Source organism: Stenella coeruleoalba (genome assembly GCF_951394435.1).
Source record: "Stenella coeruleoalba genome assembly, chromosome: 10".
In the NCBI taxonomy this organism is placed as follows: Eukaryota; Metazoa; Chordata; class Mammalia; order Artiodactyla; family Delphinidae; genus Stenella; species Stenella coeruleoalba.
The window spans coordinates 27168714-27182619 of NC_137156.1; the positions used below are offsets into that span (position 1 = coordinate 27168714).

Below are 13906 nucleotides of genomic sequence, written 5' to 3' on the forward strand. Positions count from 1 at the left end.
GGCACTTAATTACATGAGCCATGCAAGGACCTTAAACTTCTCTAACTTCTTTCTTCACCCTCCCATCTTATACATTATTTTTCTCTAGTATTGTCCCACCTTTTAAAACAAATTGTTTCATGGAAATATAACGTTTATGGGGAAAAGTGCACAAATCACAAGTGAAGAGCTCAATGAATTTTTATAAAGCAAAAACCACGTGCATACCACCCAGGTCTAGAAATAGCACATCACCAACTCCTCTGAAACCCCTTCATGCCTGCTCCCAGTTAACCCAACCCCCAGCCCCCAAGCCAAAGGAAAACCATTATTTAGACTTCTCAAACATAGGTTAATTCCAAATCTGTTTTTGATCTTTATATAAATGGAATCATAAATCGTGTACCTCTTCTGTGCCTGGCTTCTTTGGCATAACATTATGTCTGTGAGATTCATCCATGTTTTTATATGTTGCAATCATTTATTCTTCCCATTGTTACGTAGTATTCAACTTTATGGACTCTATCACAATTTTTTAAAGCTATGTTGCTCTTGATGCACATTTGCTTGTTTCCAGTTTTAGGTTATTACAGAGAAAGATGTTATGAACAATCTTGTATATGTCTCTTGGTGTTCACAAGCATGCATTTCTGTTGAACATGTGCCAGATTGTAAAATTGCTGGCTCAGAGTATATCCCTTCAGCTTCAGTGGCCGATGCCAAACGACAAACAACAATTACAAGTATTTAAACTTGTACCAGCAGTGTGAGAAAAGGGTTTCATAGCTAGGTCTTGGAATTTCTCTTGACCAACATTCTGGAGATTTTCTTCATGTCTCTGTAGTATTGGAACTCTTGTTCCTGATTCCCCTGTCTCCCTCCTTTCTGATTTAATTCTCATTTTATTAGCCTGCAGTAACTTTCTTAACTAACTGGGGGTCTATGGAAGTTAAAGATTTTGACCTACAAATGGAGACCCCCTTCTTGGAAGGTTGTGGCTATAGACTACTAGGTTGGAGTTCATTTTGCCTTGACGTTTTGAAGGCAATTCTTCATTGTCTCCTAGCTTCCAGTCTTGAGGTTAAAGAGTTTTTAGATACTCTGTGCAAACCATTATATATATATAGGATGGATAAACAGCAAGGTCTTACTGTATAGCACAGAGAACTATATTCAATATCCTGTGATAAACCATAATGGAAAATAATTTTAAAAACCATATATATATGCTGAATCACTTTGCAAAAAGAAATGAGTTTTTAGATACTCTGATTCTAGGCCTTTTATATGTAACCTATTAGTTTTTCCTCTTTGGAAATTTTTAGGGTCTCGCCCTTGTCCCTGGTATTTTGCAATTTCAACATGGTGTACCTTGCTGTGTGGCTTTTTCTTCTAACCACTGTATTAGGCTCTGGGCCAGACTTTTCACTGTGGAAAATCATATCCTTCTGGGAAGTTTCCTTCACTTATTTCTTTGATACTTATCTCCTATATATTTTCCTTTTTCTTGAAATTGTTATTATTTGGATATTGGCTCTCTAAATTACTTATCTAATCTTAATTTTCTCTCTGATTTCCCACTGCCCCACTGCCTTTTTATCCTACTTTCTAAGTTATTTCATTTTTTTCTATTGAATTTATTATTACTGCTCTCCTGTTTTTGTTCTCTTTTTCTTTTCCGAAATATTCCTTTTTAGGCTTCTTCTTGTTTCATGCACATGATATTCTTATTTCTCTGATGTTATTAATGATAGTTTTTAAGTTTTTTTCTGATTTCTATACTGGCTTTGTCTCCACTGGGTTTCTTTTCTTCTGTTTGTTTCTTTTTATCACAGTCTTCCATGCTGGAGACCCTTGACAATTTCTGGTGATCCTCCGACAGACAATTATCTTTAGCAGCAGAACAGTGAAGCACTAACAGCTTGATTAGATGGAGTCTGTTGAAGAGATTTTGTGGAAAATCCTGGAAGCAGTTTTTGTTTCTTTTTAGACTTTTTACTATTTATTTTTATAGTAACATACAGTAAAATGGACTTTTTTGATATACAATTCTATAAATTTTAACTTATGTGTAGATTTCTGTAACTACCAACACCACAATCAAGATACAGAACAGTTGCATCAGCCTGAAAAAACCTCCCTCTGACTCCGTTTCTGTAGCCACATCCTCTTCTCATGTCTAACCCCTCGGAGGTCACTGATGTATTCTCTGTCACTATAGCTTTTTCTTTTCAACAATCATATAAATGGAATAAGATAGTATGTAACCTTTTGAGACTGGCTTCTTTCATTCCCGAATCCTTTAGTATTTATCTAACTTGTATTTTATTCCTTGTTATTGTGGGGCAGTATTCCACTATAGGGATCTACCACAGGTTTACCTACTCATTTGTTGAAGGACATTTGAGTTGTTTCCAGATTTGGTGATTGACTACAAAGAAAACTGTTTTAACCATTTGTGTAAGGGTTTTGTATGAACATAAGTTTTCATTTCTCTAAGGTAAACACTTAGGAGATGAGTTGTTAGGTCAATGTTAAGAGTATGTTTAATTTTGTAAGAAAGTGCCAAACTATTTTCCAAAGTGGTTGTACCATTTTGCATTTCCACCAGCAATGTATGAGAGGTTCATTTATTTCTTTTCCTCATCAGCACTTGGTACGGTCACTATGTTTTCATTTAGCCATCTAACAGGTGTGTAGCATATTTCATTGTGATCCTTTGTCATATATTTGATTTGCAGACATTTTTCCCAGTCTGTAGTTTGTCTTTTTACTCACTTAATTGTTTTTATTCATGTATTAAAATTGTATTTCATGTGGCCAGTCCCCTTATTTTTCTTCCCTTTTGTCCCCCTTCTAAATCACAGGGAAGCCTGTGTATGTCAGCTGGGATCAAAACTCCCAAAAGGTGGGAACTGACAGTGTCTAACACAACCTTTGTGAATTTTGATCTCACTGACTGTGTGGCCATCAGGACCTGTTCAGGCTGTTCCCGAGGACAGGGTAAGTTGAGTAGATAAGATAGATAGTGAATAAGGCGAGTACTCACATAAATGTGATAAATAGTGACAAAAGCCATTGTGACTCATTGTTTCTTTTAGTTATAAGATTGCATTAGTTGAAACTGCTGCTCAAATCTCCTAAGAGAAATTCTAGAGGAGGCCAGGTGCTCCCAATGTGGCTCCTGCAGCTCCCCAGTCTTTCCCTATATGGTGCCTATCACACTCTATGACTATGGTGCCATGTCTCTGCTGGACTCTGAGCTTCATAAAGGCAGGGATCACATCTTTCTCTCTCTCTTTTATTGAAGTAGAGTTGATTTACAGTTAGTTTCAGGTGTACAACATAGTGATTCAATATTTTTATGGATTATACTCCATTTAAAATTATTATGAAATATTGGCTATATTCCCTGGGCTCTACAATATATCCTTGTAGCTTATTTATTTTATACATACTAGTTTGTCCCTCTTGAGCCCCTCCCCCATCTTGCCCCAACCTAGCCACCAGTTTGTTCTCTATATCTGATCACATCTCTTTTGCTCAGAGTTTTATCATTAGTTAACTAGTAGCCTGATGCCCAGTAGGTTCATTGATTAAATCAATGAATGGAACTGGACGGATAGACATATGGATATAAACTAACACACATGCAAGCTTTCCTGAAAGAGCCAGAGTTCAGGTACTTTATGTTTGCAACAGCCCAAGACTTGTTGTATGCACCATAGGAATTCTTGTCCACTTGTTAACCACATCTCAGAGGCAGTGAGAAATACCTTGGAGAACTCATGGGCCAAGGTGAAAAGAAGCGGAGAGCAATCTAGTTGATTTCATCATTGTAAACAGACAAACCAAGTGATTCAAGTAAACATGCTCTTGTGGTTTGAATCACCAATTTAGATAATTGTTTGTTTTTTTAATTAAATGAATAATCAGCAAGTTTCCACTGTGCTTTTTTCCACCCCCCTCCCCCCCCCCCCCCCCGCCACAGGCAGAGCCAAATATTGTTTTTACTTGGGTGGCATCTGAGTTTAAGATTGTAGAAATAATAATGGGAATAAAAAATGCCTTATGGCAATCACTTCAAATCATAATTCCTCAGTCATTTAATAGCTTCACTGTTTCATATCATTCATAAGACACTGAAAAAAAAACACCCTGCTCCTTATGAGCTCTAATCTCTTCCCACTGGATGGTCTGGGTGGAGCCATCTCCTTCATTTGTTTAAAAATTGTCTAGTCCAGGTTCAGTTTAAGGAACTGGGCAGTGCAGAGATGAAAAACACATAGTTCTTGTCTTCCAGCGTCTCTCCATCTAGACACAAAAATAAATGTCTAAGCCAGCGATTGTAATAGTGTGATAAGTCCAGTACTAGAGGATTGAGCAAGGTCAGTGAGGGGAGCAAGGTAAGGGGTCAGGTAAGATTTCATCATAGAGTGCCTGGAGCAGGATTTAGAAAGGTGAAGAGAAGTTTGCAAGGAGGAATAGGCAGAGAAAAGTTTCTACGTATTAGAAACAGCATATGCAAAAAAAATTCCAAAGAGCAAGTTATGATTGGGGAATTGCAAAGAAATCCAGTATAACTGAATTGTAGAGCTGCTTGTGGTATTAGATGAACTACAGAAGTTGCCAGAGGTGGAATCGTGTCATCTTGAATGTGTGACAATTCAGTCCATGGACTCTACTGGGATGAGAATGAAAGCATTAGGGCCTCTCTTTGTATCAATATTTTATTTTAAAATTTTCCTTTTTTGGTATATTTTATAAAGTATATAATATAGTAATATGGTAGCATATATACTAAGAGATGTGTACTGAATTTTTAAATTTTAATGACAGGAAGGTGAGTATTAGACCACTGCCATCGTTTCTTCCTGGGCAACTGGACTGGCAACAGAATCACAGTGAATCACATGGAGGTGGCATGAGGGAAACCCTGCTGAGAAGTGTAGCCCTAGAGCTAGTATTTGAAAAATGTTACTATTACTATCTACCCACGTGATTGATTGAATATTACTTTTGAGGGTAAATGATTAAAGTATAAATCTCATAAAAAGTGGGGTTTGGTTTGCCGTAGAAGAACTAGAGCAGAAAGATGGAGAGACTAACCCACAGCAATTTTAGCATTTAATAATTAGTCAATTAATGTTATGTGTCATCATTTCCCACTAGACCACAATTTCTCACCCTTGGCACTATGGCATTTGGGGTTGGATAACTTTTTTTTTGGCTGCACAGAGCAGCATGGGGGATCTTAGTTCCCGGACCAGGGATGGAACCCGCACCCCCTGCAGTGGAAGCACGGAGTCTTAACCACTGGGCCTCCAGGGAAGTCCCTGGATAACTTTTTCTTGTGGGAACTGTCCTGTGCATTATAGAACGTTTAGCCTCATCCTTGCCTCTACCCACCAGATGCTCGTAGCCCTGCCATCCACCCAGTTGTGACAGCCAAAAATGATTGCAGGTGGTGCCAAATGTCCCCTGGAGGGCAAACCATCCCCGGTTGAGAATCCTTGCCCTAGAATACAGGCTGCATGAGGGCAATGCCGCTACTGTTCCTGTTTCCCTCTCTCTCCAGTACATAGCACAGAGCCTGGCATATAGTCAACACCTAGGATTTTTTTTTTCTTGAATAAATTGAGTGGATTGTAAAACTGTATAAATATGCAATTTAGAATACTGAAAATACCCCCGTGAGTTCAGTTGCCATTTGTGATCATATTCTTTGGTGTCACTGCATCACAGTCTTTCTTCCAATTTATAGGTGGATTTACTGTCAAGACCAACCAGTTGAAGTTTACAAACTCTCCAAACTTGGTAGCATTTCCATTTCCTCATGCAGCAATTTTGGAAGACTTGGATGGGTCTCTGTCCGGGAAAAATAGAAGTCACGTTCTTGCTTCTATGGAAACCCTTCCAGCTTCTTGTTTGGTCAAGGCCAGCTTCAGTCAGCTTGTCCATGGAAGTGTCTGTGAGGAAAATGTTCTCTTCCATCGTATGTCTATTGGTTTGTAAGTTGAATTAACTCTACATTTTGGCTTGTCAATGCACATGCATATATCATCCATGCTGTTGATATTTATAGAAGCGAAATTGTTTTCCGGAATCTTCTGGAAGTATTTAGTTCTACAAAGGTGACGTGGGGATAATTTTGACAGCTGTCAAATCATAAGTTTACGGTAGTTTTGGACTGATTGAAATGGCAGCTAACTTTCAATAACAATGGACCAGGTCTCATAGCCCTTGACCTCTTATTGGCATTTTGAGCTAATAGCTTCCTCTTGAAAAGACTTGCAACCAACAGAGAATCTGAAATATATTTAAATTAAGAGGATTATTAAAAATTCCAGTAATGTCCATTCTCATTTATGTACACCTACTCCCCCTGAGCTCTTTTTAAGTGTTCAGTATGCTCCGGGGAAGCAATTGCTGATGCCTCCCTATTACTTGCAAAGTTGCTTCACCCCAGTACATTTTCCTTGTTAATTTCATGAACTATTGGATTTGTACAATACATTTCCTATTAATATTGGAGCAAGGACTCCTTGGTTATGCTACCCAAACTACCATTAAGTCAGCACCTGGGCTGTTTATAATGCATAATAGGGTTGCTTCTGCCCTCTTTAATTTCCAGGTAAAGATTGCTGAGTGTCCAGGGTTCTATCTTTTACCTATTTCAAATGCATTATGTACATTTAGCCACACTTCTTTCCTTTTGTTTTGTGTCCTAACTGCATGAATATTAAGTCAAGTGCTTCAGCCAGATCATGCTGGCATCTTATTTAAACAGGTAAGCTCCAGAGAGTGAGCCTATATGGTCAGGATTGCACTAAGTCTGCATTCTGAACGCATATGGCATCAGTATCTTGACATTCTGTTTTAGACACCTTAGTAATATAATACCCTGCTAGCATTGAAGCATCTGAAAATGCTCCACTTTTGCTTTCCAAACTGTTTATTATTCTATCTAATGTTAGTGGACCCAATTCCAGCGAGTAAAATAACAATGTGGAGGGATGTATTTTCATTTCTAACCATTTGGATTATACAGAGCATGCCTTTTCTTTTCATCCTTAGGAATGCATCCTGATTTTTATCATTTTAGTGATTTTAACAAAGATGTTTTTAGTGAGCATTTTGAGCTTTATTGAAGTTAGCGATTTATTTCTTATATGCGTTTTTTCCAAATGAGGAAAATTAAAATAGATTTATGTAGTTAAAAAGAACATTCTGTGCTTGCATGATATTGATTTCTCTGTGTTGTTGATATTCCTTTTTTATGCCTTACTTGGAGACCTACTGGGAGACTGTGTCTTACAGAGGCGTTTAGTGGCATTAGAAGGCTCTGCAGGTGGAATCCTCTGAACATCTGCTCTTGGAGAATCTTCGGACAGGATAATTAGGTGCTTACCTAGGCAGCAGGTCATGATCCCAGCACTCAGGGACTGACAAGGTCAAAAAGATAATAATCCTGATACTGTATTCTAAATAGATTCAAAAGACTCCTACTAGGGTTGAAAAACTTGCCTTGGTTTGTTTGTAATTTTCTTGGTTTTAAAATAGAAAACCTCGTGTCCCAGAAACCCCTTCAGTCTTGAGAAAACCAGGATGGTTGGTCACCCTACTCCCTAGGCTTCTATTTAAACATTTTCAGGTTGATTCACAGGTCTGCGGACAAGTGCGCAATGACCCCAAATTCGCCCCAGGGGAGTCTTAGCACACTCCCAATTATGAGCCTCTTAGCCTTCATGTCCTCATCTCTAGGGTAAGGTGGTTGGGTTAGATGATCTCGAAGGCCTTGCTAGTCAGAGTGCATCAGTGTGGCCTGGGATTAGACTTGGGAATCTCAGACTCACCGCAGACGTTCTGAGTCAGGACCCACAGGGGATTTATACTCAAGGTTTAGAAGCACTGCCCTAAGGTCTTTCTAACTTGAGCTTTCCAGGATTCTATCCTCAGCTATTTGTGTTCAGTGACTTGATCTCTGTCCCAGAGCATTATAACCTCATTAGGAACATGTCAGAGCTAATGAGCAATTTGAATTCTGCGTAGATACAAACTTTGCTGCATTTCATGGAGAAAGGATTAATTTGTTGTGCTATTTGCCCTGGAGCACGCACCCTAAGAGTTGATTTACAAAGCTCTCACGGTCCCCATCTTTTGGGGTTGCATGTTGATGGAGATCTGATGTGGCACAAGGACCCTGCCCTCTTCCCTTTCAACTCTTAGCCTCCTCCTGCCTCCCTCAGCCCAGGTCCCCAGAGGGCAAGGCGTGAGGGCTGCACAGCTGTTTAATGGGGCACCTCTGCCCCCTAACCAGCAACCGAGTGCTTGGAGTGTGATCTCCTCCTTGGAGGCCCCTTCTGGTTCATGTTCACTATAAGTTCCTTGTTTGACATTGGCGACCTCCCCTCACTACCTTTCCAAGAGTGATGGGTGCTTACATTGTGGCATTTCCGGTTTTGTACCTTCCTCTGACTTGACCTTGCAGTTGGGTTGACTGAGGCTTAAAAATGTTTGAAGTTGGTAATAATGTTTAATATTTAGGTGAAGGAAAGATTCCCACCCTCTACAAGGCAGAGTCTAGTTTCTGTTTTGCTAAAATGATGACACGCTTGGTTTGGGTGAGTTCTGTCTCACTTGCCAGCTCTAAAAACGTGCTTTCTTTAGGGGCCACAGGTACTCAGCATAGCGTTCCTTTCCTGGCTTCCAATCTCATTCTCCCAGTCCCATCCTTCCTGATAAGACTGGAAAGCATTAGCCCTACCAGTGTAAGTCAGGACCTCATTTCAGAAAAATGTCAGGCACGTTTCCCATAGAGGCCTCATAATGGCAACGTGCCTCACATAGTTCCTGGATTTACTGATCCCACATTTCTTATGTCTAGAGATAAATTACCTGCAACGAGGATCATCTCACCAGTGGATTTCTGTGAGCTCCTTCTAGACCTCCTTTGTAAGTTCGTCTCCCTGCCCCTTAAATGCTAGTGTTCCTTAGGGTTCTGTGAGAAGCTTTCCTTGCACGTCATGCTCTTCCCAAGTGATCTGGATTATTCCACAGCCTCAGTTAACAGTCACTGTTGATTCTAGATTTTGTTCCTCCAGTCTACATTGCTTTATTGAATTCCAGATCCATTTATCCAATCTGCCCTGCGCAGTATTGAAGTCACTCGCCACAGGTGGCTACTGAACACGTGAAATGTGGCTCGCCCAGATGGAGATGTGCCATAAGTTTCAACTATACACCTTATTTCTAAGACTTTGTATGAAAAAAAAGAATGTAAGAGCGCAACGATTTGTTTATATTGCTTACGTTGAAATGATAAGTTTTGAATATATTGGGTTAAATATATTATTAAAATTAATTTCACCTGTTTCTTTTAAATTTTTCATTGTGGCTACAGTAAAATTTAAGATTCTATCTGCGGCCTGCACTTATGGCTTGTATTACATTTCCGTTGAGCAGCTACGCTTTCAGTATTTCCACTAGAGTATTCAACAGCCATCTCAAACTCAACTTGTCAAAACTGAATGTATGGTCTTTATTCCTTGGACCTATTCCTCCCTCGGTGTTCAGAATCTCTGGGTGTTCAGACAGCTGATTCAGTTATATCTAAACCAGAGATGGGAGTCATCCTTGACTCATCTTCTTACTTATTCCTCACAGAAATCACCTACCAAGTCCAGCCCATTTTATCTCCTAAAAAATCTCTCCTGAGTTTTTCTACTTCTCTCCTTCCCAGCTACTCTAGTCCAGGTTGACACTGCCTCCCACCTGTATAACCACAACAGCCTCTTAGCTTGCCACCCTGCTGCGATGCCATTCTTAAACTTTTTGAGGCTTTGTAGATCGGATCTGGTCTTGCCATCCATGCATTTCTTTGTAGAAGCTTTGTCAAGGTTTCCCAGTGCCTCCCGATGAAAGCCTGCCATTTGTAATGTCTTGTGGGCACTTCGTGACCTGCTCCTGTTTGTACTTCTAGCATCATTTCTCAATGCTCTGCCCTCCCTTCCCTGCATTTTATGCCTCAGCCATACTCAACTTCTTTGTGCTTTTCAGCCCATAAGGCTCAGTTTCCATGAACTCAACATGAAGGTTGTTTTCTCTGGTAAGCTTCCCCGAGCTTTCTGTACAGCTTTTGTATCCCTGCTGTGTGCTGGCTCTCTATACTTGCTCTAACCAATACTCATAGCTCCTACATAGCTTTATAAATTGCCCCTCCCTCCTCATACATGGTAAGTGGGGCAAGGATAGGGTTTTCTGTTTGTTTGTATTATGGTGCCCAGTACCATGTTGAACATATAGTGACTCAATAAAATTAGTATTGAATAAATGAATATCATTTAAGAAATTGTGGACTCTCCTAAATCGTCCTGTAGTGTCCTTATTGTCCATTTCTCTCTTAGGACATATTTATGAGGAGTCCACAGCCCTTAACTTTTCTTTAGAAGATCCAGGATTAAAATACTATCCTCAGTCTTTGTTTCTAAAATTCCTAGCAACATCAAATACTTAAGAATATCCTTTCATAATGTCTTCTGGGCTTTTGCTTGCCCGGGGCTGTCAGTTGATCAGATGATTTATTTTAACAGCTGATTTCTTCTCCACTCTGCCCCTACCCCACCCACCGAATCAGCAGTTTGCATACATTTGCAATCCTTTTCTTTTCCTGGTGGTATAGATGCATAGAATTGTGATGGGGGGAATGAGAATGAACTTTCACAATTACCATCTGGGAATTATTTGTTTTTTGGTTTAGAGCACTCTACAGCTCCTTCAGTTGACATAGATTTATTCAAATGTTAGTAAATCAAGCCTTGATCTGTCTTCCAATTATGTACTGAATTGAATGTGGGGGAAATTAAAAGAGTTTACAAGATGTTGTAGGTTGGCCAACCAGTCCTTCTGAGTTTTAATAGGAAGTACATAAAAGAAAGTCAAGATATATGCATATGTTTGAAATTATTTTTCAAAGGCTGAAGAATAGAGAGGTAATTAAGAATCATTTGTGGGCATAAATCATAGCCCACCCTCCCTCCGCCACTTCCTAGGTATGTTCCTGGACAAGTTACTTCACCTCTTTCTGCTTCAGTTCTCCTATCAGTAAAATGAGCCAAATGGTACTTAACTCACAGGGTTGTTGTCTGGCATGTAGTAAGTGCTCAGTAAATGTTGTCTTTCAAAAGTCTCTACATTTATGAATGGTCTGATGAACCGAGGGGCAGGACAGGAATAAAGACGCAGATGTAGATAATGGACTTGAGGACACGGGAAGGGGGAAGGGTAAGCTGAGGCGAAGTGAGAGAGTAGCATTGACATATATACACTACCAAACGTAAAATAGATAGCTAGTGGGAAGCAGCTGCATAGCACAGGGAGATCAGCTCGGTGCTTTGTAACCACCCAGAGGGGTGGGATAGGGAGGGTGAGAGGGAGCCGCAAGAGGGAGGGGATATGGGGATATATGTATACATATAGCTGATTCACTTTGCTATACAGCAGGAACTAACACAACACTGTAAAGCAACTATACTCCAATAAAGAAGTTTAAAAAAAAAAGTCTCTACATTTATGATTGACAAAACAACATATGAACTTACTACTAATAGAATAAAATATTATAGATGATTACGTTTCTGAGAAGCAAATGCCTGGCAAGGGAATTAAGTTTGCTCAAATGAAACTTAATCCGATTCTTGAAAAATAGGGAACACTTTCCAACAGCCACATGACATTGCACTTATCCAACGAAATATCCCAGAAAGTCGTGGAATCTGGAGTCTTTCAGGACACAGTTTATGATTCATTGTGCCCCAAAGCTTCTGTTTCTCTCTTCCTATTTCTCCTAGAAAAGAAAAGGCTAATGTTGCTGTTGATCACCTTGATTCTTAGATCCTGCTGAATATCCTTCCCTGTAGTGCTTGCGCTCAGGGTCTACCTATGGAACTGCTCTTAATGTGTCAGTGTTCAGAGTACAAGGCACCCCCTGCCTCTATGAATGCAAAAGTAAAGAAGAGTTGAAATGGAAATTGTGGCCAAGCTTTTCCTTTAATAATCACCTAACGCTCCTTCCTAGGGATAAAGAGGCATAGCATCACTAATGGTATCTTTTCAGTTCTCAAAAAAACCACATGTGAGACAGGAAAATTCCAAGAAGTTTTATCCGCTCTCGGCAGCAGAGGTTACAGCATTAAAATAGAAAAAGATCTAAACATCAAAATGGAGCCCAAACTGAGGAATATCATCAACAATACTCCATGGTTATTAAATTTCATGAATAATAAAGGGGTCCAGGGGTGTGCTGGTACCTGTTTTACAACTAGCTTTCTAGAGTAAAGACCCTGATTTGTAGCATTTGCTTAATTCCGTGGTGAAAATACTCTCACACGATCTGTCCTGATATCACTGAATACGGAGTTGGGAAGAGGGGCTGATGGTGAGCTCATGAGGGGGAGTCTGTCAGCCCCACCAGCACCAGGTGTGCATATATATAAAAGAGAAGGTAGGCTTTATAGTCTAACTCCCTGCTAGATGCATACAATTGTTTTTCAATGTTCCTGACAAGTAGTTGTCTACCTTGGAGTTGTGTAGCTCCAAGGGTGGTGTTTTCACGTTCTGAGATAGCCATTCCAGCTGTGTTCCACAGATCAAGAAAGAGATGCAATAGTATGTGAAGGATAGACAGATGGACAATAGACATCTATTGCTCCTCTTCAAGGATTAAGGTATAGTAAGCAAGAATTATTATCCCAAGTGTGTCGCAAAAACTTTAGACAATACCTTTGGGGAGGTGCTAGGTTGATTTGGGGACTTTTCTACAATAAATTATTATTGCTTTAGCTAACTCTGAAAAAAGATAAACAGAAATATATATCTGCAAAGTCATGGAGGAGTGATGTGGGGTGTACCTGCCAGAAATGCAAGGATTCATACGGCTTGCCTCTCTGCCTATCATTTCTATTTTTTTACATGAATTTAAGAATTGTTAAAAGTTTGGAAGAAAGACTGAGGGTTTAAGATTTCTTTTCTCTTAGGTTTCTTACTCAGAAGGAGAAATATTTGTTTCTCAATCAATAAGGGTAGTATATACAGGAAACCCCTTACTGGTACATGTCAGTTATCACTGGGCGATGGCAGATCAGCAGAGAGAATAGTGGTTCTTGGACAGGACTTTTTTTTTCATTAAAAAAAATTCTGTTTATTATTATTGCTCACCAATGGGGAGGTGCGGTTTATTTACACCAGTAGCCATAGGGGCAAGGGGAATACACAGTTAGCAACCTGTATAGGATGGGCTACTTATGCAAAAATAAGACTCTCCAAAACGAAGGACAGTGGTGAGCTTCTGACAAAGACTTCTTATGAGCCCAGTGTATTTTTAAAGGATGCTCAAGAAAAGTCGTGCCACAAAAATTTGTCGGCTGTGCTCAACATTTTGATTTTGTCCTCTTTGTGCAGTAAAAGGTGAGAGTGACAGCGGCAAGCATGAATACCCAGGCAATGCTGGCAGTACCATTCGGGGCTCGTTTTTATGATGTGTCTGGCTTAGGAGATGTGTAATTATAAAGGGTTTATTTCACAATTGCTCCGAATTTAGAGCATTTAGAGCTCAGTGCAGTGTTTGTCTTAATACACAGAGATGTGGACCCTCAGGAAAAGTAAGCTAATGGTAAACACAAACCAGGGAGTTAATGTTTGTTCTCACTGGTATTGTTGATTGCCTGAGAAATCCTCTGTGGGCAGGATACACTCAACAGTTCTGCAGAGTATCTGGGCACTAAATTACATAACTGTTGATGCAACTAGTATTGTAAATTGGTACTTAGGTTGGGAAGTTTTATCAAGTGATACTGCTATATTTCTAAAGGAAAATGTCCCTTAATTAAAAACAGGCTTGGTGATTAAAAAAAAAATTAAGCTACCTCAT

At 39.7% G+C, this 13906-nt stretch overlaps 1 protein-coding gene across 17 annotated transcripts in view; it reads left to right on the forward strand.

Annotated features, from left to right (window-relative positions):
* PKHD1 (PKHD1 ciliary IPT domain containing fibrocystin/polyductin) overlaps window positions 1–13906 on the forward strand; it is a 534197-nt gene that overhangs the window by 307211 nt on the left and 213080 nt on the right. For all 17 annotated transcript variants that reach the window (XM_079935418.1, XM_079935415.1, XM_079935403.1 and 14 more), the window contains 2 exons: window positions 2847–2982; window positions 5744–5990. In XM_079935418.1, coding sequence (XP_079791544.1) covers window positions 2847–2982; window positions 5744–5990 — 383 coding nt within the window. The remainder of the gene's footprint in view (window positions 1–2846; window positions 2983–5743; window positions 5991–13906) is intronic.